Source organism: Acipenser ruthenus, chromosome 48, assembly GCF_902713425.1.
Source record: "Acipenser ruthenus chromosome 48, fAciRut3.2 maternal haplotype, whole genome shotgun sequence".
Taxonomy (NCBI): Eukaryota; Metazoa; Chordata; class Actinopteri; order Acipenseriformes; family Acipenseridae; genus Acipenser; species Acipenser ruthenus.
In genome coordinates this window covers 3,854,970-3,882,922 of record NC_081236.1, presented here as the reverse complement: position 1 = coordinate 3,882,922, position 27,953 = coordinate 3,854,970, and the positions used below count along the sequence as shown (strand labels likewise).

At 41.3% G+C, this 27,953-nt stretch overlaps 1 protein-coding gene across 7 annotated transcripts; it reads right to left on the bottom strand.

Moving 5' to 3' along the window:
• Positions 1 to 448: 448 nt before the first annotated feature.
• On the bottom strand, positions 449 to 27,376 carry LOC117407873 (zinc finger protein 79-like). 7 transcript variants are annotated; one of them, XM_059014675.1, is made up of 5 exons: positions 27,093 to 27,376; positions 20,499 to 20,591; positions 12,362 to 14,645; positions 4,112 to 4,622; positions 449 to 3,778 (listed from the first exon to the last, which is right to left on the bottom strand). In XM_059014675.1, exons 3-5 carry the CDS (start codon positions 12,506 to 12,508, stop codon positions 3,159 to 3,161), a joined length of 1,278 nt encoding a protein of 425 aa, XP_058870658.1. In that variant the 5' UTR covers positions 12,509 to 14,645; positions 20,499 to 20,591; positions 27,093 to 27,376; the 3' UTR covers positions 449 to 3,158. The 7 variants fall into 7 exon arrangements, with proteins under 7 accessions (XP_058870658.1, XP_058870659.1, XP_058870655.1 ...); XM_059014676.1 differs by having other exon boundaries at positions 4,112 to 4,619; XM_059014672.1 differs by having other exon boundaries at positions 14,043 to 14,645.
• Positions 27,377 to 27,953: the final 577 nt, after the last annotated feature.

Genomic DNA, 27,953 nt, shown 5'->3' with positions numbered 1-27,953 from the left:
ATCAGGTTATCTTTATCTATTATTAGGACTTAGATTAAGATCTAATAACATTTTAGGTTTGAAATATGTGAAAATCCTAAGGGGTTCACAAACTTTTTCTCGGCACTGTAGATTTCAGTTTTTGTTTGGGTTTTGTTCAGCTACAATAAGGCACAAGTAAACCTCATGTTTTTACTTTATGAAAATGTGTCTATGACCACTGTTTACTGTGAAAAAACGGCAATGGCAAGGAATTAAAAAAATAAATAAATAAAATGTGACAAAGATCGCGCTAGCCTTTAAAAATGTGCATTTGTAAAATCATACCATGCGTTTTCAACCATAACATCTGCATATTGCATCAACATAGTTATATTATTTTCCAATATAACTATTTCAGATTAATGAAGTTAACATGCAAAACAGTACACAGTAAAAATAATGATAGTAGAAATAGACATAGACAAGATTACCATGAAACGTTTTTTATTTTGAAAGTCCCCCATTCACAACGTAAAAATTAGTGTTGCACCAAAGTCTCTGCGGGTAGCTGTCAACATCATAACTATTTACAGTTTTGCTATTTAAAAGTTCTTTAAAATGTTCCTTTTAGCACCCAAGTCAAAAAATGACTTGTGCTTTTTCCAAATCAAAGTCAATGAGCCAATATCCAAACATATAAATTCCGTGTTCGTCCCAGCACTAATATTAATCAATCATTAAATCTGCACACTTTTAAGTGTTAATTGTAGTCAAGTCTCACAAGAACAACGATTACATACATGTCTTCATAACACAATTTAACAAGGTCCTGGCCTTGCATCAGCATTTATTTATCTATACTAAAGGAACATAAAGCCTTTGCAAAATCTATAGACCCCCTCCTCCCCCTGTTTATTTCTATTACCAGACTGCATTTTAGATTTTATGCTCTGTAATGATAGCTTAATCTATTACAGTTGTAGCTAAGCTACATATTAATTTGTAATTCATCACAGTATAAAACTGTATGTTGTCACCAGAGTGTAAAATCTGTATGCCTTTCTGTACCTAAGATCCGTACACATGCTTGTTACACTTGTATTATTTGGGCCAACTTACAAAAGCAGGCTAAAATAAAAGCATGGACAACGCACATTGCAAACCCACACCTCACGCAATATTGTCATTCATGTCGAAATACAGCCATGGGACACTATCATTTCATAGGTTCTAGAATCATGATGAATTTACAAAATGAATCATCTAGGCAACTGTCCAGTAAGGACGGTGCATTCTTGTCTCTGGGATGCTATATACGAGGGTTGGGATACTCGTTCTGATCAATTTATTTATTTTCAGATTAATTAAGTTTAAATGGATAAGGGCGTCTGCTAAGAAATAAATAATAATAATAATAAATGCTAAACTCTGAAACTCATTTACCACACTGAGTTAACGATTTCTCCTGACTCGTATATCAGATGAGTTAAGGAATAGCTTCCTTTCTGCATATTTCCGCTCACAGGCACTGACTGCATTTAAACTGACTGCAGAGAAGCCTCTGTGACATTGAAATAAAGTCACAGCATAATTATTATTATTATTATTATTAGCAGACGTCCTTATCCAGGGCGACTTACAATCGTAAGCAAATACAGTACATTTCAAGTGTTACAGTACAAGTAATACAATAAAAGCAAGATAAATACAATGACTTTGGTTCAAGCAAGTACAAGTGTGACAAAATACAATTCAATAATACAGCAGATAACAGTGACAGTGATAGTTATTATTATTATTATTATTATTTATTTCTTAGCAGACGCCCTTATCCAGGGCGACTTACAATCGTAAGCAAAAACATTTCAAGCGTTACAATACAAGTAATACAATAAGAGCAAGAAATACAATAACTTTTGTTCAAGTAAAGTACAAGTTTGACAAACCACAAATCAATAATACAGCAGGTAATAGTGATAGTTACATCAGGATATGATTAAATAGTGATAGCTACATCAGGATGTGATTAAATACAAAGTACTACAGGTTAAAAACTTGGCAGATTACAGTATTCTGAAGTACAGGATTAAATGCAGTAAAATAGGGGCTGATAAGAGCAAAATAAAGCACATTTACATGAAGGGTGATAGTGTCCCAGGATACAAACAGAGGAGTTCTACAGGTGCTCTTTGAAGAGGTGAGTCTTAAGGAGGCGCCGGAATGTTGTCAGGGACTGGGCAGTCCTGACATCTGTAGGAAGGTCATTCCACAACTGCGGAGCAAGGGTGGAGAAGGAGCGGGCTTTGGAGGCAGGGGAGCGTAGCGGTGGTAGAGCTAGTCTTCTAGTGCAGGCGGAGCGGAGAGGTCGAGTGGGGGTGTAGGGAGAGATGAGGGTCTGGAGGTAGCTGGGTGCAGACTGGTCAAGGCATCTGTAGGCTAGTACAAGAGTCTTGAACTGGATGCGAGCGGTGATCGGGAGCCAGTGGAGCGAGCGGAGTAGTGGAGTAGCGTGGGCGAAGCGAGGCAGAGAGAACACTAGGCGGGCAGCAGAGTTCTGGATGAGCTGGAGCGGACGGGTGGCGGACGCAGGGAGGCCAGCCAGGAGGGAGTTGCAGTAGTCTAGGCGGGAGAGTACCAGGGCCTGGACCAGGAGCTGGGTAGCATAGTTGGTGAGGAAGGGTCGGATTCTTCGGATGTTGCTCAGGAAGAATCGGCAAGTGCGTGCCAGAGTGGAGATGTGCTGGGAATAAGAGAGGCAGGGGTCCAGGGTGACTCCGAGGTTCTTAGTGGAGGAAGAGTGTGGTAGATTCCAGAGGAACAGAGATAGAGAGATCAGAGGAGGGGGAGGAGGAGGGAAAGAAAAGGAGGTCAGATTTAGAGAGGTTGAGTTTGAGGTGATGCGAGTGCATCCAGGAGGAAATAGCAGACAGACAGGTAGAGATACGGGAGGAGATGGTGGAGTCACAGGTGGGGAAGGAGAAACCTGTCTTGCAATCTCTGGTCATTTCAAAATACTGTATCCCAAATAACAAAGTGACGTCCCAATTAAACAAATAGCATTGGGAAGAACCACCCCCAGAATTCTGTCCCATTTAAGTAGAAATACCGATTATCAGTGTCCCGATTAGGTTACACAGGGACTCAATACAAGGTTAATGCTTTTCCTGAATGAGTGAAAAGTCCCATTAATATGCTCTTTAAGGTTTCTCTCCTCTGTGAATTCGCTGGTGTTTTTTCAGGTTTCCCGAGTGACTGAACCTTCTCCCACATTCAGAGCAGGAATACGGTTTCTCTCCTCTGTGAATTTGCTGGTGTTTTTTCAGGTTTCCCGAGTGACTGAACCTTCTCCCACATTCAGAGCAGGAATACGGATTCTCTCCTGTGTGAATTCGCTGGTGTTTTTTCAGGTTTCCCGAGTGATTGAAACTCTTTCCACATTCAGAGCAGGAATATGGTTTCTCTCCTGTGTGAATTCGCTGGTGTTTTTTCAGGTTTCCCGAGTCTCTGAAACTCTTACCACAGTAAGTGCAGTGATACGGTTTCTCTCCTGTGTGAATTCTCTGGTGTCTTTTCAGGTGTCCTGAGTCATTGAAACTCTTCCCACAGTCAGAGCAGTGATATAGTTTTTCTCCTGTGTGAATTCGCTTGTGTGAAACAAGGCTGTGTGACTGACTGAAACTCTTCCCACAGTCAGAGCAGTGATATGGTTTGCTGGTGTTTTGCTGGTGTTTTTTAAAATGCCCTAACTGAGTGAAATCTTTCCCACAGTCAGGATATTCTCCATCGCCCGGCCTCACTTTAGCTGCTGGACTGGAACCTGGAAAATATGAACAGGAAAGAAAGTAGAGGGACTGCTTGAAGTTTTGGGGCATGTGACTTGGTACTGGAGTGGATTAAAGCATTTCAGCGGTGGAGGCTTGCAGTTTAGAAAAGCCAACGTAAACTTAATACCAAAGCAAAGTCAGTAAAGACTGATGTTGGTGAAACTGATCCCTGGGATCAAAATCTGACTTCAAAGTTTTTTCCCCGGTACAGGAAAAACAAATGTCTAGTAATCTTACCTGCTGTATATGCTCCCTCCCTCTCAACCACACTGTGGATATCACACAATCTAGAATGACAAATGTCACAGCTACTGGGAGTCACTCACCTGCTAGACTGTATTCTGAACATGACCGTCTGTCTTCCTTTCCATCTCCTTGCATGCTGTTGGGAGAGCCTTCCTCTCCAACTCCTTGCTCTCTCATGCATATTCTCTCCAGCACCACACTACACTCCCGCAGGAGTACAGGCTCCAGCTCAGGGATGTTTGGTTTGAAGTCCTCGGATTCTTCCTTCCCTGGTTCCATGTGGTCAAACTCTACTTCAGGAGGATCCTGTTTAATACGGACAGTTTCCAGCACCTCTTCTTGTTTAACAGGAAGGTGTTCTTCGGTCTGTGGGATCTCCAATTCATTGTGCTCAGCTTTAATCTCCAAGACCTCTGGCTGACTGCTTTCACATTCCATCTCATAGAGCACCTGTTTAATAGGGAGGAAAACCAGCCCAGAGAACTCCACTCTAATGGGGGCAAGTTCAATTTCAGGGAACTCCTCTTTAACTGGGATAGATTCCATCTTCACACTGTCCATGACATCACACAGGATGCTGTTTAGTAGCTGCTGAAAAAAAAAACATTCCAATTATTTATTTATTTAGTGATTGATTTATTTATTTAAATATGGTGTTAATAAGGTCATTCAAGGGGCTGACAAAATCTTGCCTTAATAGCAGGGGTGGCTTTACTATTGAAGGGACACAGAATTTCTCGTGATAAGCTTAAAATACCAAAAGTTTACATAATTTCACCATATATATATATATATATATATATATATATATATATATATATATATATATATATATTGTAACAAACCAGGAGAGTACTCCCGTGTGTGACTCTCCTTTTGCTTCCACCGACTGGCACAGACACAAGGAATGTTCAGGTAAGTAATTCTTTATTTACAATATTTACACAAATTATCACTTTCTCTGCGTTGAGTAAAGCCCTGTACGGGTCACTAACTAGCTCACTTCTTCGTCCCTCACTAACTGATTCAGAAGTACCGAGTCCAGCAGGCCGAGGCCTTTGCAAGTCCTTTCCCTGTGGAGTATTCCTGCTACACAGGTAAGTATGGACCCGGTGCCCTCTGCTGGAGTCTCTCGGCCACACAGGTAAGAAGAAGGAACGCCCTCTGCCGGAATGTCTCTGTAACACAGGTCAGGACAACGCAGACTCCCTCTGCTGGAGCCTTGTCGTAACGCAGGTAGGAACACAAAGACACCCTCTGTTGGAATGCCTCTGTAACAGGTCAGGGTAACGCAGACTCCCTCTGCTGGAACTGGCTGAAACACAGACAAGAACAGAGAGATTCTCCTCCCCCTGTTGGAGTATCCTTGAACACAGGTGATAGGTAAGAACAACGTGGACACCCACAGCTGGAGTATCGCTGCAAGACTGGTAATAATCCACAAGAATGCAAATGGAATTGTATCCTGGTTGTGGGGGTGAACCCCTGCAACCAATGTCCCAGTGCTTCACAGGAACACGGGGGTATCCCAGAGTTCAAACACAATATCCTTGTTTGTTTACACCGCCTGTGGAAACTGCAGTTCCTGTCTGTACAATAAAAGCCACGTCCCAAAACTCCAGACCGTTGCCTCCGTTCTTATTATTACAGTTCGCTAATTGTGCTGCGTCTTCATGCGCGCTTCCCTCTGAGTCCCGAGACAAACATACACCCATATACAAACGGCAGTTGTGACGGTCCCAACCGTCACGGAAACTGCGGAATTGTTTTAAATTCGTCACCGGTAGCCAGCGTCTCTTGTCCGGTATTTCATAAAAATAAATTAAACTTTAACAAAACAAAAGACTACCTCACAAAGAGGATAAACGCCCACAGTAAAACAAAATACAGCTTTACTCAAAACGAAACCAAACGTTCACTTTAATGCACTTTCAATTCTCTGAGCCCTGTTCAGCAGTACACACCGGCGGTGCTCCCTACGATCACCCCCTGCTGTACCGCTCCACTTCCCTTTATACCCAGAAACCCCGCCTTCCTTATTAAAGCTTAGGTTCCTGGGTTGTATAGTTTTTCAAATGGCGTCGCCATTTCTTAAAGGCGACGCCGCTCTTTCTACAATATATATATATATTTAGGGCAGCAGTGTGGAGTAGTGGTTAGGGCTCTGGACTCTTGACCCGAGGGTTGTGGGTTCAATCCCCAGTGGGGGACACTGCTGTTGTACCCTTGAGCAAGGTACTTTACCTAGATTGCTCCAGTAAAAACCCAACTGTATAAATGGGGAATTGTATGTAAAATAATGTCATATCTGTATAATGTGAAATAATGTATAATGTGATATCTTGTAACAATTGTAAGTCGCCCTGGATAAGGGCGTCTGCTAAGAAATAAATAATATATATATATATATATATATATATATATATACAGTAATCCGTCACATATCCACAGGTCACATATCCGCCCTAACCGTTTATCCATCATGATCAGCCTCTTCAGCAATGTTAGTTTATTATTGAACAGAGAAGATTAGTTTAGATATTGTAGATCCTACCTAAGTTTTCGTACACTGGGTTGTATGTGCTCCATGCGCTGCCATTGATGGTAGTGTCACATGAGCTGTGTGTTGATATGTAAACAAATCCAGTTCACCTGCGGGGGGCGTATCAACTTCAACCTCCATCTCGATCACCTGCCTGTCACTCAGCAGCGAATGCACTCACCCACACGGCAGATGGCTACTCTGTCACAAGCTTTAATACCCTGTATCTTTCTAAACAAGGGATTTAGGGGAGCTCCCAATAAAAGCTGAATCTCAAATCAATAATTGTATGAACATATTAATTGTTACAGCTGTGTATAATGGCATTTAAAACAGGATTCATTCATCTGACTTTTTACATATCCACCCTTACTCTGGTCCTACCACAGTTGGATATGTGACGGACTGCTGTGTGTGTATAATTAGGGCTGGTACAATTAAATCGAAAATTGATTCGTCATTACATACATTGAGATAAATACTGGATAATCAGTTGAACAATTATTTTTTTGTAACGCTCATAGTTCATTATTTAGTTTATCAATGAAATCGCACCAAACTCGTATTTCTGCCAAAGGCAAGAAGTGGGCGTGTTCTTTTTTCCTGCTCAAGTGTTAACTATCATCTGACTTGCTGGTCCCATCCGGACAAACAGCAAATCCATTTTGAAAGTGCTTTGTAAGTATTCAATGTGAACACAAAGCCTGACGCCTTGGATGCAGAGCAGGTCGACAGGCTTGTATTCCTTGCAAACAACATGTAGTGTGCACATTGAGGAAAAAGTTAGGTTTTTGTCATAACCCTGGTTCCTTGAAACAGAAATGAAATCATTACCAAATGGGTATTTACCTAAAGACCTAAACCTGATTAAATATATCACAGCTGCTCAGCCGAGCCTCTGTGACGCAGTCATGCCCGCCCCCGAGAGTATAAAAGGACTGCACACACACACAACTCAGCGTCATTTTTCCTTCAAGCCTGCTTCAATCATGGATGCAGCAACCTTGAATGTTAATGGTTCCCTTTGAAGTACAAAAATTGAGGGAGAACTCACCTCTCTGTCTGTGTTGTAAGGTTGACTCGGAAGCAGCCCTTAACACTAGTTCCATAGCCAGGGTTTTGAGGATTCACGACATTCAGTCTGTAGAACCTAGTAAAGGTATGGGGAGTAACCCACACCGCTGCATTGCAAATGTCCTTGGCAGATGTACCCTGGAATAAAGCCCACAAAGTTGCCATGCCCCTGGTGGAATGGGCAGTGAGCTTCTTTGGAGGGGGCAAGTTGGCTATTTGGACAGCCTCTGTTTAGACAGGGCTTGACCTTGGGAATTAGCCCTATAGCAGACAAACTGTTCGGACTACCTCCAATTTTTCGTCCTATCAATATAATACACTAGTGCCCACACAAGACAGAACGTACTGTATGGAGCTGCTGCTCTCTGTCTGACTGGAAAGGAGGTGGATGGAAAGCCTCCAATTCCACAGACCGGTTGACATGAAATGCTGAGATAATTTTGGGCAAAAAAAGCAGGTTTGGTTGCTTCTGCAAAAATTAATCAGGCTTTTGCAATTGAGATTGCCTGCATCTCACTCACCTGCTTTGCAGAAGTGATTGCAAGCAAGAAAGCTGCTTTAGCAATACATATTTCAGCATAGCTGAATGCAAGGGCTCAAATGGAGGCTTCATAAGTGCTTCAAGCACCACGTTAAGCCTCCAGCGAGGAACAATATCCTTCATAGGCAGCCAAAGCTGGGGAGTCTGTCCATTTTGACATGGCAAACTGAAATAGGGATTTCCCCTCGTCAAACAGGTACTGCACAAATTGCAGTATAATTGCCATGGGACAGGCCATGGGGCCGAACCCCCGAGGCAGGCACCACGTCTGAAAGACGTCCCACTTCTACCAGTACTAGGAACGCGTGGACGCTGCTCTGGCATTTTGCAGGGTGTCAATAATCCTATTGGAAAGACCCAGACGGCTCAAAGGCAGACGTTCAGGGACCAGAGCCAGAGCTGCAGGCTTGATGAATTGGGATGCCATAAACTCCCCTACGTCTGCCTGAGCAGGTTGCGGCGCTTGGGCAGTGTCCACAGCTGGCCTCTCAGGAGATGTATCAGCTGAACACCAGTCTCCTGGGCCAATAAAGGGCTACTAAAAGTTCCTTGGCCCGGTCCTGGCTGATTTTCTCCAGACACAGCGGAGCACCCAGAGCAAAAGCTGGGAGATCTGAGGCCGTCCTGGTGGTTGATGTATGCCACCACTGTTGTGTGTCTGTACGGACAAGCACATGTCTTCCTCAAACCTCCTACAAATATTTCTGCAAGTAAACTGCCAAATATTGATGTGGACCCCCCTGCCATTCCACACAGTGCCGCAGCCCAGGCTGGATGCGTCCATGGAGATGACCTCCCTTCTGGTGACACTGCCCAATATTACGCCAAGGTGTAGATGGGCAGGCTGAGTACACCAAGAGAGTGCCTTTAGAGAGTGATGAGACACTGCCAATGGTTGGTGCTGTTGAACCATGCCAGCAGAGTGCGCATGTGCAAGAGACCCAAAGTTAGGGTCTGTGAAGCTGATGCCATCAAGCCCAGAATTTTTTGGAATGTCACTACAGTGAATGCTTTGTTGAGCTGAAAAAGCTCTAAACAGGTGGCTATTTTCTGCACTCTTCCATTCAACAGAGTGGACAGCATGGACCTGGAGTCCAAGCACACTCCCAGATAGCATGCTGTCTGAGAAGGCATGAGCTGGCTCTTCGCATGATTCACCGTAAGACCCAACTGATGTAAGGTGACTGTGTGAGCGTCTTCCTGAGCTGGAGACTGGGCACAAGAGCTAGTCGTCCAAATAATTCAGAACTCTGATGTCTTTGAGTCTCAATGGGGCCAGGGTAGCTTCCATGCACTTCGAAAATGCACAGGGAACTAGAGAGTGGCCAAACAGCAAGACCCGGAACTCGTACGCTGTTCCCTGAAAGGTGAACTGCAGGTACCTCATGTGTGCTGGTTTCATGGGGATGTGGAAATAGGCATCTTTGCGGTCCATCGTGGTGAACCAGTCGCCTGGCCTGTTTGAATGCAGCTGCTGTTGAACCTCCGGCTCAGATAGTGTGCAGTAAAATGTATGATAAAGTAATTGTCAGCATAAATCATTACACTATCTTAAGACAAGTACACATCATTTGAATACCATCTATAGACACGCCTGTATTTATGTCAAGCCAATATTTTTATATAAATTATGTATGTTTTTTTTCATAATATTCTTCGATATCACCATTAAAACTACATTCATATTTAAGTGGAATCAAAGGTTACACTGAACATATGAACATGTATTCTACAGCAATCATATAATTCTGGCTATAAAATATGATTCACGTGACATATGACTATGTTTTAGACAGTATTCAGCTTTGGTTCAATTCAATGTTATCGTATGTCAGTGCTTATTTGACATGCAAAAACAAAACGGATAAATTTTGTTGAAAGTTAAAATACTTTTATTTTAAAAGTTACAAAAATAAGAAAAAGATTCTATTAGATTGTGATAATTTGTTTTCAATGTATAATAAAGTATGTCTAAGAAAAAATAACTATATATTGAGTTGCAATTAGGATTCTGAATATATTTTAACATTTAGTAATGTATTCATATATTTTATCATGACATAATTCAAAATAGGTTAATAATTACATCATACACAATTTAAACAGAATTAATCATACAATCTATTTATGCACCGTGGAAATTCATAAGTTGTTTAGTTACCAGTACTTAAATGTGAAGAAAGCGGGAACAGTCTTGAAATGAAGAATTATATGGCTTTCTGAGCTTGGTTAAAAGCGCTTGGTTTTAAAACTTGAGATCTGAGATTTAGTATTCTCCACACTAGTTAGTCAACGTATTTGAAAAAAAATCAATGTGGCTTCTTCTTCAGGACTCAGTGACCCACAATGCAACGAAGCCACACACAAAACGGTTTCCTTTTCCTCCACATTGTGTTACAATGTTGTTTGTTCCCGCAATTCAGCGCCGGCTCGAGCAGATTTCTAAAGTAGTTTGGTTTTAAGTAACTTCAGTATTCTTTTGTTTACTTCTTTGTGTATTTTAGCAGACTTTTAGATTTTGTAACAACAAAGTTTTCTTTAGTAAGCAATGTTAAAAACATTTATCTTAATCTGATTTCCAGGAAACAGTTTCACTGAGGAACGGCTTTTTCTTCATTAAGAGGTGATTTATCATGTGATAACGTTTTAGAGCTTACATTGTTTATTCGTCGTTTGAATTAAGATTTTTTATTCAAGAAGTCCTGTCCTTGTTGTCTCCAGCAGCAGTTTTTTTGGTCCGTGAAGTTCTATTCTTCTGATGTGATTTCACACAATGCAGTACCAAATTAAATCATAAACGTCCAATATTTATCATTTTAATTAATTATTAAATGTTACCTCATCTTCTGAATGATACAGTAAGGCTTTTAATGAAAATACCAGTAGGAGAGATCTCTTATGATGCTAGCCACGGAGCTTTGGCAGAAACATTTCGATCAGAAAACTGCAAAGTGGCAGGGAAACGCAGCTCAACCTGGATACAGTGCGCAACAGAAAACAATGCCAGGTAGGTAACTAAATATCTGTGCCCAGTGTGAAAGAGCAGTATGTGGTAAATGCACACACGTTGATAAGCGTTACATCTGTGTGGATTGTGCGAATACTATTTTGAAGTATGTTTCCCTGAATGCGCATTCCCGTTACACAACGGGAACTGAGTTATTTTCTTTTTTATGTTATTTTTTTTTATAAATAATTATTTCGATTTTACAGTTGTGTATGTAGGCCTACATATAACAAGTTTACAGTTTACACAATATTTTCTTTTGAAATGTTTATTTTATTATAGTTTTTAATTTTTTTACGTCATGCATTATATGCGCTCATTTAAAAAATAAAGCCTTTTATGTTTATTTTTTCATTTAAATAGAGTGTTTCTGCTATACAAATGTTAGATATGATGTTCATAAATAAAACTTTTAAGTTGTATCTGATAGTTTGTGTTTCATTTTCATATCAAAGCTGTTTAAAATGTACCCGTCAAAATGACTACTGCTGGCGGTTCTAGGTAGTAGCATAAACCCGGAGGTTCTCGTGTTAACTTAACCACAACTTAAGATGTAAAAATGAAACCCCTTCCCAGGTACCAGATTTTGAAAATAATAATAATAATGATGTCAAACCTCTAATTGCTATATAATGTTAACATATGATGAATAAAACACAAATAAATAACCTAAACTGTGTTTTTCATTAACCCTTTATGCTCCTGTGTACTACATATCCATATTCAATATAGAGATGAAAACACTTTTTGTTTTGTTTTGTTTTGAACAATGAAAACAAAAATGCTGCTAATAATAATCAGTAAACAGTAATTATCAAATAAAAATCAAACTAAATCAAAACGTGTGCCACTATCAACTTGCTCTGTGCCATTTATTGAAATGTTCAATACAACAGAACCCGGGGTTGCCTTCGCAACTACTGCACATTTTTCTTTTGTCTTTTCTTTTGTTTTCATTTTCGTAGCAGACCCTGTACCTTTTTTTACGGTCTCTGCTTCCCTCGTGTTGGAGGGATAGTCATAAATGCGTGTACGCAGCTACTTTGCACAGGCATTGTGATGGATCTGGCTGCCTTATTCCCTGTATCCAGTGCTGTGTTTTGATAGTATTTCGTCACAGCACTGCCATTTCAAACCAAACAGCTTCCCGTTTGCAGCTGGCTTACCTGTAAAGTAGCTGCATGCTCTTCTGTTTGTACAGTTTGTACTGTTCTTGGCTCCACATCCTCTTCATCATCATCGCTGAGTGATAAGTCAGCATCACTGTCGCTGGTATCGAAATCCTCCGAACCAACTTCACTCCCGTTGCTCATTATAGAAAGACCACGTACGTTGCCATGTTTAGCTTTCGCTAAAAACTATATAAACTACAACTAAACAAGTTAAACTAATAATAAAACTTGTAAAAGTTGAATGGTTTCCCGCAGTATATCTCAGTCTTCTAAATGCCCACAGCTAGATTGGAATCGCTACATGACACGCAATTGGATACAAATGTCACCTGACCCTCCTCCGACTTTCATTGCACATTCCACAGTACTAGCACTGCCTTAGAGAATTAATACTAGCACTGCATTAGAGAATTAAACTTTAACACTAGACTGAGAAACTGATCATAGAATAGAATGGGAAACTTGACATACGCAGATATGGCATGGTACTGTAAGTTTTCATTCGACGTATGTGCATACGTCATGGTGTTGAAGTGGTTAAATCTTGAAAAATACCAATGTATTTAATTCCAGACTGAACCATCTCCATCATCCACCAGAGGGCAGTATACCCTTAGGGTTTGCTGCTCACCTTGTAGTTTGGCCTGAGGCAGAACTTAATATAGCCTCCGTGGTGAACAGCTGCAAGCTGGTTCTGAATACCACCTCTGGCAGCAGGTGCTTGTGGTGAGAGCGTTGCAGCAACTCATCCACCGCAGGACCAAAGGTATACCCTGGTGTAACAGGGGCAACCGACAGCTTCGCTTTGTCCCCATCAGGCACGAAAGCCTGGGAAAGTCAAAGTTGCCTACGTACGGCTGCCAACACAGCCAGGTTTCTACCCACCGTCTGCCCATTCAGTTTAGACAGACAGAGCAGGTTTTTATTAAACAGACGCAGTGCATCCAGCTGTAGTAGTGATTCTCAGTGGTTGTCGGAGAGGGACCGCAGCAAATGTGACTGGTCAGCTACCAAAATGCTGCTAAAGTTGCTCAGCAGTGCGTCGAATGCACTGTCTGACTGTCTGAATAGGCACGCTTAAGGATCACCTCCGAGACCCGACACTGTTGTTGGGGCAGATAGCATCCTGGGACAGGAGTGCTGAATTAGGCACCTGTAACAATGCAGCAATAGAAGCCTCCGCTATATATAGGGTGTCCATAGACCGGGAAACAGCCGGAGCTGTACCCGGGTGATCCCAGGGTGACTGGATCTCAAAGAGAAAATGCACTGGGGGGGGGGGGGGCAGGGGCAGGTTCGTCATCAAAGATTGACTGCCATGCCTCGCCTTCTGTAGACCACAGCACCTGCAAAACTGCAGTGGCCCTCTTGATCAATGGCTCTCCCTGCTGACAGGGAGAGCCTAAAAGCAGGGGACGTGCTGTCTGACACATGCGGGAGGTCCTTCCCATTCTTGGTTAGCACTGGATCTTTCTGAGAGATCTTGCCTTCTTCACCATGTAAACAGATTCTGCTTGGAAACTGTTTGGATCATCTTGTTCTTAAGGGCATCTATCAGACCTTGCCTGTCCATGCCTGAATTATCAAAAATGGCTGGTGGGATTTGTAAACCTGTTGATAAATGTGAAACTGCAGCTTCTTTGGCTTCTGCTGCTTTTCTCTTTCCGTCACCTACCTCGTCTCTCCGACTCGCCTTTATCACTTTCACAGGAGAGAATCCTGCCTCTGTTAAGCTGGTACTCATATTGCCTACTGCTTGTTCTGCAAGACTACTGATGGCCGTGGCATCTTCTCTAGAAGGCCCTGCAACTAGGTTAAGATAATCCATGTTGTCTTCATCAGACTCCTCTGATGGTTCAGAGTGAGCTTGGCTGTGCATTCTACACATTGGACAGAGCTTCTGTCCTGGATGGACATTGCTTCCAGTGATGCTGCTGATTTGGTCTGCTGTTTGAAGATTAATGGCCCGCAGGGACTTTTTCCTAGAGGAATCTGCATGAAGACGGAAAGGATCACAACAGGCCTTTTGCAGGAAGGAGTACTTTCCAAGAAAAAGTTTCTCATGATGATAACACACAGTTGTAGTAGAGTCTTGATTCTTGAAGTTGCTTCTTCTGAGTAGTAACTGGCGTTTTTCAAGTGGAAGTTCCAAAAGTTTTAGGATTCCAGTATTCTTTGTGTATGTTGTTTTATGGCAGTCTTCTTCTTGGCCACAGTGTGCCCCAATGCTACAACTGTCCATGGTTCCCAGCGACAATGCTCACCAGTACCGATTACCCTGCAAAACAGCAAGAGGAGTTTATAAATTAACCCCATGCAAAAAAAAAATATATTTGTAGTAAATAAGTGCACAAAGATCTCAAAAATTGATGTTGGCATAAAATAAAAAAGTGAAAGACAAGCATAAAACCTGTCTGTATTACTGATCTGGTTCTTCAAATTAATTATTAAAACTTAAACATGAGACTTTACAGCATAGAGATTACAGCGCTAAATAAGATTAAACTGGTAGTGGCGCCATATTTTTTAGTAAAAGCCATCACGAGACTCACTCAAAAACATGTCGTAAAACTCATTCCTGTTCTGCCCTGCAACAAATATATGTGTTGCAGAAACCTGTAATTTAGACATCCAAAAATTGCATTAAACCTTAGCGGTCCATTTATTCAGTGCGTCTCAGACGCGTCAGGTCCAATTTATTTTCACGTGCGCAGTTTATTTTAGACGCGCTGTTTAAAAGTATTTTCTTCACAGTAAAACAGGTTTAAAAGGCACTGCATATCAACAGGACACTCCGTACTGCATCTCCAGCCTCGCCCCACCCCTCGTTCACTGTATTTTCCACATACCTCTACATAGTAGTGCATATCGATAAATCATCTCCTGATCACTCGTTTTATCACCAAACTCCTCAATAATGTGATCCAAGTCATTATTTTATTACTAAAGAATCTAAAAAAAAGCTTTGCAAATGTCTGTGATATTCTTTGAACGCTGGATGCAGAAGCAGCTATCTTGTTTGTTTATGTCTGTGTTATCTATGTGATGCCGGGGCTATCTGTATTCATGAGATACGCCCCTTTTTCGGCTTCTCTTGGCTCCTATTGGTCTCACTCGGCCATTGAATGGTTTTCTCAGCTTTTTCTGGAGAAAAAACGACTAGAGACCTGTTTTTTTACATGTTTTTGATGATTGGACCGGAAAGGGAAAATTGCAATGTCCAGGTCCGACATAGGACCTCAAAGGGTTAAATACCTTTTCATATACCATTGGAAAAAGAATCTTGCAGACAGATTACCAAGTCAATGTTTTTACCACAAGTCCTTCAAACCCTCATCTATAAGTTTGGTAGCTTGTGTTCCACAAGGTGTTTCAGGCCTTCAAAGATGTGACTATCTTTGACATTTTCATTCTGAAGCTATTTTGTGGGGTCATTAAATCAGACAGTAAAGTAGGTGACAGCTGCATAAAGAACACCAATTACATTATGAACACGCTTAAGCAATTTGAAAGCAATATCTGTACTACTTTAGAAGGAGCAAGCACTTTAATTTCTTAAAAAATCACTCAGAAATGTGACAATTGAACATTTTTCAATTTTGAGGCCCCCAGCACCGAAATAATACCATTCTGATATGTATGTTGTAAGTATTCTATAGAAAGCCTAACTGCCTATCTGTGCAGAAGTATTCATAGGGCTACTGAGGTGGAAATCTTCCTGGATTTTGCTTGAGTGACATGGAATGACCCCAATGTGTTCAAAACATCTGCCCGTATCTCGAAAAATGATGTGAAACAAAGCCAAATAGCTATTTCTTTCTGCAGGCGACTTTAAAGCTACCAGTGGGTTCCTTTGTTGTGGTTTTGAAACTGAACCGAAAGGACCGGTATTTCTGTGTTTAAAAAGAACGTGAGTGTTTTGTTTGTTTTTTGTCAGTCTGTCTATATCGTCTTGTTTGTCTTGTGTAGTATTAGACTAAACGGCTAAACACGATCTGGAGCTGTCGCCCATGACCAGCACAAAACCCGGACAACAACGCACTGACTGTTCACTAAAATAACATTGTAAATTCATGACCAGCACTACAGTACTCACTGGGAGATGTGACCGTGTTTGTGTTTGGGTATTTGCATTGGGATTATTGTTCTTGTGGGATAATTGTTTATTGTAAACGGGACTGCAACCTATCATAATTTACTGTGCGATACACATCGTTGTGCATTGCCAGCCATCATTGTTTGTCTCTGTTTGGTCATCAGACCCCTGGATTAAAATAAACAGAAACCTTTTCACCCGTACTTTGTTTGTCCATCGTTTCTTGTTGGATTACTGCACTGCACGCAACACTTACCACTTTGCCACACACCCCGATCCATGGAGCCTGCACTGCAGGGTGACAATGCCGACAAGGAAGAGAATTGAGGCTATGTCTCAATCAATATTTCTCGAGTAAGCAGAATGAAAAGAAAAGTATGCCATTGCACAACATGACTTTTATTGTATATGCATTAAAGGAGAAAGGCTTTTTTTCTTTTTTTTTTCTTTACATCAGACAGGGAATACATGTTGAGTGCTGTGTCTTTTGATCAGGGAGGCTGTGTGGTCCAGTGGTTAAGGAAAAGGGCTTGTAACCAGGAGGTCCCCGGTTCAAATCCCACCTCAGCCACTGACTCATTGTGTGACCCTGAGCAAGTCACTTAACCTCCTTGTGCTCCGTCTTTCGGGTGAGACGTAATTGTAAGTGACTCTGCAGCTGATGCATAGTTTACGCACCCTAGTCTCTGTAAGTCGCCTTGGATAAAGGCGTCTGCTAAATAAACAATTAATAATAATAATTATTAGTGGCTCCTCCTCCTCCCTCCTCTATCTCCCCTGACGACTTTGCCTCCTTCTTCTCTTCTAAAATCTCAGATATCCGCAAACTCTTTAACACCTCTCCCTCCCCCGCACCCCCTCCTGCTCCAACCCCTACACCCACTACATCCCCTACTAACTCGCCCTCCCTCTCCACCTTCTTGCCCCTCTCAGACTCTGACCTCTCCTCCCTGCTCCAGGGTCACAAACCCACCACGTGTGCCTTGGACCCCCTCCCCACTCACCTCTTTCAAGCTGCTGCTCCTGCTCTACTCCCCTTCATCTCCTCCCTCCTCAACACCTCTCTACTTTCTGGCATCTTCCCCTCTGCCTTCAAAAAAGCCTCTATCACTCCCCTCCTCAAAAAACCTACCCTCGACCCCACCTCCCTCCAGAGCTACCGTCCTGTCTCCCTCCTACCCTTCCTCTCCAAAACCCTCGAGCGGACTGTACACCGCCAGCTCTCTGCTTTCCTGTCCAACCACTCTCTGCTTGACCCTCTCCAATCTGGCTTCCGCTCTGCTCACTCCACTGAAACCACCCTTCTCTCTGTCACCAACTCACTTAAGTGTGCCCAAGCTGCCTCTCTCTCCTCTGTCCTAATTCTCCTCGACCTCTCTGCTGCCTTTGACACTGTTGATCACTCTATTCTACTATCATCTCTTGCTGACCTGGGGATCTCTGGCACTGCTCTGGCCTGGTTCTCCTCCTACCTCTCCAACCGCACTTACCAGGTAACCTGGCGTGGAGCAACCTCCACACCTCACCCTCTCTTGACTGGAGTCCCCCAAGGGTCAGTCTTGGGTCCTCTCCTGTTCTCTCTCTACACCCGCTCCCTGGGCCCCCTCATCGCATCCTATGGTTTCTCATACCATTTCTATGCTGATGATGCTCAGATTTTCCTCTCCTTCCCCACCTCTGACTCCACCATCTCCTCCCGTATCTCTACCTGTCTGTCTGCTATTTCCTCCTGGATGCACTCGCATCACCTCAAACTCAACCTCTCTAAATCTGACCTCCTTTTCTTTCCCTCCTCCTCCCCCTCCTCTGATCTCTCTATCTCTGTTCCTCTGGAATCTACCACACTCCCTCTTCCTCAGCTAAAAACCTTGGAGTCACCCTGGACCCCTGCCTCTCTTATTCCCAGCACATCTCCACTCTGGCACGCACTTGCAGATTCTTCCTGAGCAACATCCGAAGAATCCGACCCTTCCTCACCAACTATGCTACCCAGCTCCTGGTCCAGGCCCTGGTACTCTCCCGCCTAGACTACTGCAACTCCCTCCTGGCTGGCCTCCCTGCGTCCGCCACCCGTCCGCTCCAGCTCATCCAGAACTCTGCTGCTCGCCTGGTGTTCTCTCTACCTCGCTTCGCCCACGCTACTCCACTACTCCGCTCGCTCCACTGGCTCCCGATCACCGCTCGCATCCAGTTCAAGACTCTTGTACTAGCCTACAGATGCCTTGATCAGACTGCACCCAGCTACCTCCAGACCCTCATCTCTCCCTACACCCCCACTCGACCTCTCCGCTCCGCCTGCACTAGAAGACTGGCTCTACCTCCGCTACGCTCCCCTGCCTCCCGAGCCCGCTCCTTCTCCACCCTTGCTCCGCAGTGGTGGAACGACCTTCCTACAGATGTCAGGACTGCCCAGTCCCTGACCACATTCCGGCGCCTCCTTAAGACTCACCTCTTCAAACAGCACCTGTAGAACTCCTCTGTTGTATCCTGGGACACTATCACCCTTCATTTAAATATGCTTTATTTTGCTCTTATCTGCCCCCTATTTTACTGCATTTAATCCTGTACCTCAGAATATTGTAATCTCCCAAGTGTTTAATCTGTAGTATTTTGTACTTAATCATATCCTGATGTAACTATCACTACTTAATCATATCCTGATGTAACTTTCACTATTATCTGCTGTATTATTGAATTGTGGTTTGTCACACTTGAGAATTATTGTATTTCTTGTTCTTATTGTATGACTTATATTGTAACACTTGAATGTATTTGTATTTGCTTGCGATTGTAAGTCGCCCTGGATAAGGGCGTCTGCTAAGAAATAAATAATAATAATAATAATAATAATAATAATAATAATAATAATAATAATCGCTCATTTTCAGTCACCTCCTTATACAACGCGATACCCAGAGGCAGTTCCATTGAGGTCCACTAGTGCCGCTGCAATAGCCACAGAGTTAGTGCAGATTATGGCTAGAGTATGGATCCCCAAAGAGATCTTGACTGATCATGGAACTAACTTCTCGTCTAACACGTTACAGCAGTGTGGAAGGGTGAGGTATTCACTGCCACGGGAGACAGAAGATTTTATTTGCAAACACCGCACAGGTGCCCAGATTTATTTATTTTACTTCTTTATTTTTTCATTTAGTTTAGCCCGCAGAGGGCGCTGTTGTCTGTGGTCTGGATACTGCCGACAGTAAACCAGGACCACGAGGTTACCAACACAGGTATCCCAATCCGTGCACCTTCAAGTGCTCAAAAATAATAATGAAAACAGAAGGCGAAAGAAAAAGGGAAAATGAAACACAGTAATAAAATACTCTTTTATTGAGATTTTACCATTTTTTTCCATTTACACCCATTCATTTCATTCATTTTACATTTTTTTTTAAAGAAAGTAATAAAACTACAAACAAAAGTGCTGCTTATGCAGTGCCCCCACTGCCGCTAAGCCGGTCAGCACGGGTCTCCGTCCTACACTCAGCTGTGCCTATATACTCGGGTTGGCCAGGGTTCCCCGTACCTCTACACACGTCCCCTCGGGTACGTATTTATATTGCTCTGTATAAAAGGCTGCCCCCTCAGCCGGGCTCGTCTGCTCCTTGTTTCACTCTGGCCTCTTCTGCCAGCTACACTGTATTTCCCCCAACACGGCCATCCGAGTGCACAACCAAGCCAGTTCTTATGGGCCGAGCAGTCTCCCAAGGCCCGCCCCCCAGCCACTCAGAGAGAGGGAAAGCACACACACCCTCTTCCCCACCTCTCCGTGTCTTCGCCATGACCGACAGGCGGATCCCACGAGACTGCTGCCCTCTACCTGCAGTAATACGGATGTGCCAGACAGTCAGTCCAGATCTCCCCTGTTACAAGCAGGTATATAAAATATAAAAAATACGTCCAATCAGGACATCTGTTTATCATCCACAGACAGACAGTTTGGTGGAACGATTTAATCAGACCTTGAAGCAGATGCTGAGACATTTTGTAACACAATAGCAAAAACATTGGGCATCGCTTCTTTCCTACCTCCTTTTTGCAGTGAGAGAGGTGCCGCAGAGCTCAACACGGTTCTCCCCCTTTGAGCTCTTGTACGGCCGACAGCCTCACGGCATCCTTGATCTGTTGAGAGAAGGGTGGGAGGAGCACAAAAGGTTCGTCTAAAAACATAGGTCAGTCGTTTGGCCCAGGACAACATCAAATCGGCTCAGATAAAAATGCATTAATTCGAACCTTTTGACCAGGAGACAAGGTAATGCTGCTGCTTCCCTCCTCAGAATCGAAATTATGTGCTAAATGCATACAAAGTGATTCGGATGATAGGAAAAGTGAATTATGAAATTAGACAGCCCCATTGCTGTAATGAACATGACATTTATTGTGTAAATTTATTAAAGCCCTGGCAGGCAAGCAAGGTCTTATTTATAGCCCCAGGCAATATAGAGGATGATTTAGGCCCCTGTCCAGAGACTCCTAGCACTAAAATAATTTCAATGGGGGAACAATTGGTTCCAGATCAGCAACGGGAGCTGCGTAAGCTTATTGAGGAGTTCAGCGATGTTTTTTCTGACTTGCCTGGCAGAACTAACTTAGTTGAATATGACATTATCTTTCCACCAGGTGTCACAGTACGAGAGAGACCTTACCGGATCCCAGAAAGTCAACGAAGTGCCGTTTGTAAAGAGGTATTGGACATGCTGGAACTTGGGGTGATTGAACCTTCCAGGAGCGAGTGGTGCAGTCCTATTGTCATAGTGGCCAAGAAAGACGGCACCAACCGCTTCTGCATGGATTTCAGGAAGGTAAACGCTATTGCCAAGTTCGATGCGTATCCTATGCTTCGGGTCGACAAACTTCTAGATAGACTGGGAAAGGCGAAGTTTATCTCTACTCTGGACTTGACAAAGGGATACTGGCAGATCCCCTTAACCCGCAGTTCTAGAGAGAAAACCGCATTTTCAACACTAGAAGGGCTGTTTCTCTTTAAAATCATGCCGTTAGGGCGACATGGTGCGCCCGCTGCCTTTCAGATACTGATGGACAAGGTTTTATGCCCACATCATGAATATGCAGCAGCGCATATATTGATGATGTGGTTATTTACAGCTCCACCTGGCGAGAGCATTTGGCTAGGATCACAGCCGTCCTTCAGTCTCTAAGGGTAGCCTGGCTGACAGCTAACTTGCGAAAATGCAAGTCCGGTTTCAGTTTTATAAATAGGTATGTTGTAAACCGATGTCTGTTCAAATGCTTATTTACATTTTCTTGTTTTGATTTGTAAAATAAATATTCATTAGACGGACCGGTGATATACTCACACCTAGAAGCCCGGCAGCTGTCTTTCTGACAGCTGTATTCAAAACACTGTAAATTGTATAACGAAAGGAGAAACAGTCGGATGTGATTATTATTATTTTTTTTTTTATTGACTACGTCACAAACATCTGAACAACTGAAGCATGTATATATAAATAAATAATAATTACATCCGACTGTTGTACGATTTAAAGTGTTTTGAATACAGCCGTCAGAAAGATGGCTGCGGGACAGAGGCAGAAGTGTTAAAGGGACTAGGAGCTCTTAAAATAAACAAATCCCCTGGACTGGATGAGATCCTCCCAATAGTACTCAAATAAATGAAAAAAGTGATTTACAAACCGCTAACCAAGATCATGCAACAGTCTCTTGACACAGAGGATGTACCAACGGACTGGAAAATTGCAAACGTAATACCGATCCACAAAAAGGTTGACAAAACCGAACCAGGTAACTACAGACCAATAAGCCTGACTTCTATTATATGGAAACTTATGGAAACTATAATAAGGTCCAAAATGGAAAATTACCTATATGGTAATAGTATCCTGGGAGACAGTCAGCATGGTTTTAGGAAAGGGAGGTCGTGTCTAACTAACCTGCTTGATTTTTTTGAGGATGCAACATCAACACTGGATAATTGCAAAGCATACAACATGGTTTAATTAGATTTCCAGAAAGCTTTTGACAAAGTCTTGCATAAAAGATTAATTCTCAAACTGAATGCAGTAGGGATTCAAGGGAAATGCATGCACATGGATTAGGGAGTGGTTAACATGCAGAAAACAGAAAGATAATGTGTAGCACAGGGTACCAGGATGCATACTACTAAACTGCACAAGCAAAAGAGTTTTATAATTATAAAGACATTTAAAAAGTGTGTGTGTAAGTTGAGGAGAAATCAGCCAATCAAAAGCCCACTTTTAAAATGGGAGAAAATAATTACTGAATAAAGAATGAAAAGATTAACAAAGCCTGACATTATTTCTGTTTGTGTTATTTTTCTGTACATCCGAAATGATACAAAATACAAAATTTTGGCAGACACGATAAAAAAAAAAATACTTCTGATTGGTTTATATTTGGGGAAACCCCCAATATAGTCCATATATGGACAGTATTGATCACATGATTTGAATTAATGTATAATATGATTCAGAAGGATCCCCTAAAACAGTCAGGGAGCAGACTACTTCTTTGTAGAAAACAAATTCATGATTTCAAAGTACAGTTTAATAACATAATACACATTCAAACAACTCACACGTTAGGAATTTAAGTTTCTACCACTTTATTTATCAGTAGTCTAACATAAAATAAAAAATGTCTTTTATATATTAGTGCTAAAATGTTTCTTATGTTCTTAGCTTGTTCTTTTTTTTTTAGCCAGTATTTTCTAAAACAAAATAGCATTTTTTTTTTAATAGACAGTTTTTTCGTATTTTTTTGGTATTTTTTTTAATTGAAATGAATGGGTAGAAACTTTGAACTTAAAACATAAACAAATCAAGTGTAGAGACAACATCATATTTGTTAAGTAATTGTAAAAATAATTGTGTTTCTTTGCTCCATGTCTGCCAACTTGTTTTCCTCATCAAAGCGTGCGCGTTAAACAATCTGATGTCACTGGAATGGCGAGGAAGACGCTAGGACCAGAAATACGCTCGTTACGGTTTCCATGCAAGTAAGTAATAAATAAAAACAACGAGCGAGCGAGCTTGTCATGCGAGTAAAAACATTAGGTTACTTCCGTAACCCTGGTTCCCTGAAAGAGAAGACGACCACCAATGACATTACTGTCCCGTCCACCGAGGGGATAAAACTGTCATCAAGAGGAAGCCATTTCTCTTTTTCCATCAAACCCGTGAGGGCGACCGATGCGACCTCGCGGTTAGTGGTCGTCTTCTCTTTCAGGGAACCAGGGTTAAGGTAAGTAACCTAACGTTTCCTTTCAATTCAAAGATGACCACCAATAACATTACGCAGGGGATAATGTATACCAGAGCCGTTGCGAGGGAACGACAGCATATGAGGGACGTATTGCATTGTTGTGTATATGTATAGCTAAATATATATATATATATATATATATATATATATATATATATATATATATATATATATATATATATATATATATATATATATATTATATATAATTTAAGTGTGCACTAGATATGGCAGGTTTTTGCAGTTGAACATAAAGTTGTAAAGTTTTGAATTTAAGTTTGGCAGGGATGGGGTTAATTCCAACTCTGCCAAATCCATGTGCGGAATGTGGCTGGGGCTTAATTGACTAATTGATGATCAGTTAAGCCCAGCCACATGGTATAACAAAGGAGCTGGAAAGCCAGTTTTTTTGTTCTAGTTCCAGCAAGCATGCAGCCTCACTACTGTGTGGAGAGCCAGGGTGAGTAGATTGTGTAGGGATTAATTTAGGGGATTTTGATCCCACAACAGTTTATTTTAGTGTGTCACAGAGTAGGTTCTGGAGCGGGACCTCCCTTTTAGTGGGAGCAGCGCTAAGCCAGTGTTTGGCAAACTTGTTTTTAGCTGTTTTCTCAAGGGGCATTGAAGCACCGGGGGGCGCTACACAATTGTGCCTACCCTAACCACGAGGTCACACACATCTAGTCAGCGTGTAGCATGCACCAGGGGGACACAAGACCGAAGCCGCGGTGGGCGAGTTGAAGCAGACAGCAAAAACACAGTAGAAAGATAGTATAGGGGAGAGCACACATTTACTTTGAACTTATTCTTTCTTTTGGTCATTCTTTAACAAGCTTTAAAGAACTGCATTAGCTCGCAACCACATGTGTCTGTATAACTGTGTATAACTGCAAACTGTTTATTCACCGCCTGTGAGCCGTGTGGCTATATTTTATTATTGCTGTCAGCTATAGGGTTGGTATTTTCAAATCGTTTCTCTTTGTGCTTTGATATGCCCTTTGATTAGCTAAAGCATTTCAGCTACTGTGTTTCGGTCTATATGTAATACTATAGTGATTATAGTTTTTTTCTGCAGATTTACTTAATTGTTATGCTTTGGTACTAGAATTCATACTATAGTTGTTATTGCAGACGTTTTTGGAAATTAAGCCTATGCTACTAGAGTGACGTTTTCTAGTTTTTTTTATTTTTTATTTTATATCCTCAGAATTATCATTTAACTTTGAATACTTAATACTTATTGGAGGGCTTGAGTACTGTTTAATGCAGTGTTTCTCAACTGGTGGAAATGAAAACATTACTGTTAGCTAGCTAGCTAAAGTTAGCCTAGTTAGTTAGCTAACTTTACATTTACATTAAGCCCTCATACACGTTTGAAATACGTAGCTAACGTTAGCTAATACAATGTTGCTCACAATTAACTCATCATACACACGCATTTGTATTGTAGATTTAAAAAAATATAATAATCAGCTACAAGAACTTTACGCTAAGTAGGCCGATAGCTAGCGGTGTGTTTGTCACGTAAGACGTAACTATAGCGACAAGCAATTTTCGACAACTTACATGTCTGAATAAAGTTTTTCAAGCCTTACTTACATCAAGAACAAACAAAGAGAGCGGCTGCGATCTGTGGAACAAGAACTCCGAGTGTCACTGTCAACGATTCCCCCAAGGATTAAACACGTCTGTGCCACAAAACAGGCACAGGTGTCGCACTGGTTTTTTTTTTTTTTTTTTTTGCCTTTCATAACAGACTATGAATAGCGGCACGCACAACACTGTCAACCAATTGTTTTTAATTTCACTTCTATCTTCAATTACAGTTTGAGCACAAATAATTTATTTTAAAGTATTAATACATATATATGGATGGATGGATGTTTACCGTGTTAAGGACAATGTTTTCAGTTTTGAGCATTCTGACATTTTTTCTTGTCTTTTATAATGCCTAATTAGCAACATAAATTGAAGAGGTTAAACTAGTTTTTATTTGAATTAATAGTTTGATTAATAATTTAAAATGAACACAATGCTGTATTATCTTAAATCAGTTGTTTGTCTTATACTAAGTGTTTTGTTCTCGATTTGAATAGGAGTGCTCATTGCAATGTTTAAGATTGTCATTTGTTACATTTTAGTCCATGTCTTTAGTCAAAAACATGGATACATTGTTTATCCTGAAACATGATGATGCAATTGCAACAGACAATCTGAAGTTTAAACCTGAGGTTTAAATCCAGTTTAAACCTTAATCATCAATCTGATTCAGATGGTCCGTTGCAATTGTACCAATAAGTTTATAATGGTATTTTTTATTATTTTTGTCAGTTATGATTTGCCCGTTGGGAATGCAGTGCCCATAATGCACTGATTGCCTATGTACAATTAGTAATATAAAAAGCAATACTATCTGTGATTAAACTACAGTTTCAAGATTATATAATGTGGTGTGCATCAGACTAATTTCAAGTGCCAGATTATATAATGTGGTGTGCCTCAGACTAATTTCAAGTGCCAGATTATATAATGTGGTGTGCCTCAGACTAATTTCAAGTGCCAGATTATATAATGTGACGTGCCTCAGACTAATTTCAAATGCCAGATTATATAATGTGGTGTGCATCAGACTAATTTCAAGTGCCAGATTATATAATGTGGTGTGCCTCAGACTAATTTCAAGTGCCAGATTATATAATGTGGTGTGCCTCAGACTAATTTCAAATGCCAGATTATATAATGTGGTGTGCATCAGACTAATTTCAAGTGCCTGGGTGTGCCTTCCCTAAAAAAAGGTTGAGAACCACTGGTTTAATGGTTGTAGCTCTCTGTGAGCTGAGCAATAAAATAACATTGTCATTTACCTGATTGCAATTTTGGATTTTTTTTCTTTATCGCTGTATCTAGTTACTGCCCAAAACTAAAGTAATTTGTTACAACGTGTAGTCTCGGGGGTTATCGTGCATATTAAATTATTGCTCGATTCATATTGTGTCTGCTGGCTAACTTCATCTTAGAGAAGACTTTGGCTATAAAACACTTCTCCTGCTTCCCGAGGGGTGTTCTCTTAACTGGTGACTACTGTATTGCAAAGACTTATAAATCCCACCACCAGCAGACAACACAAAACAGAACCAATTAATGTGGACTTCTTTTATATAATTGAATAACAGCAAAGTTTAGACAAGGAAACGACAAATAATATATACCATATATACAAGGAAAGTTCTTAGCAAACAGTCCAAGTTGCATTGAGCAATGAACATCGCGATTGAACAACCAAAAAAAAAAAAAAGTCAATAAATTAAAAAAATAAAATAACAATCCACAAACAGTTATGTTTTAAGCAGATCTTACCCAAAGATGAAATATTGTACGACTGAGATGCTTCTTCGGGGAATTGCCCAAAAAAAGGAAAACCCATGAAAAGAAAAAATCCAAAAAGGGAAAAAATATATTTCACAGGATCGGGCTCAGGTTCAGCAAACTATTCAGCTGAATAATTGAAGATTTGTTTTATATTTTTTATAAACTTTTATATTTTAAAGAAAACAACAGAGGTCATAAACTGCACTCTGTATTGGATTGAAAGCTAGCTATTACACATCTGCCTAACAGCCTTTTAACAAGGTGAAAACTGGAAAAACAAGCTCTTCCCCCTAATCAGTACACCTGCTGTCAGACGAGGAGAATGGGGGGGAAAGTTCAAGAAGCGATGGTTTCTCTTAAAGGAACATTTGCCTTTTGTTTCATCTTATTCTTTTTTCTCTTTAAGTAAAACTTACGTAACGGTGTTACAACTTGACCGCAGTAATACAGCATCAGTGGCAATACAAGTCTTTTGCTATTTTGTTCAATTTCTTTTTATTCAGATTTTAGTAAAATGTAAATTTTTATTATTAAAATGCCACCTCAAAGTCATCAGAGGGTTAAATGTCATTATTGTACAAAACACAGCATTAAGAGACTTTGGGCTTTGCTTCTGTCGCAGATGAATGCGATAAGTCAGGAAAAGACAGATATAAATGCTGTGCAGCTTCACTATTTGCTGTATGAAGGACGCATTGTGTCGCGCCCCTTTTGACTGTAGCTGTCGTTCACACTACAAACTGCGTTCGCGTAATTGGAAAAATGTAATTGGAAAAGTACAAACTTCATTCGCGTAATTGGAAAAATGTACGTTTTAGGAGATGTGTTGAGTTTGTACCTCTTATAAAA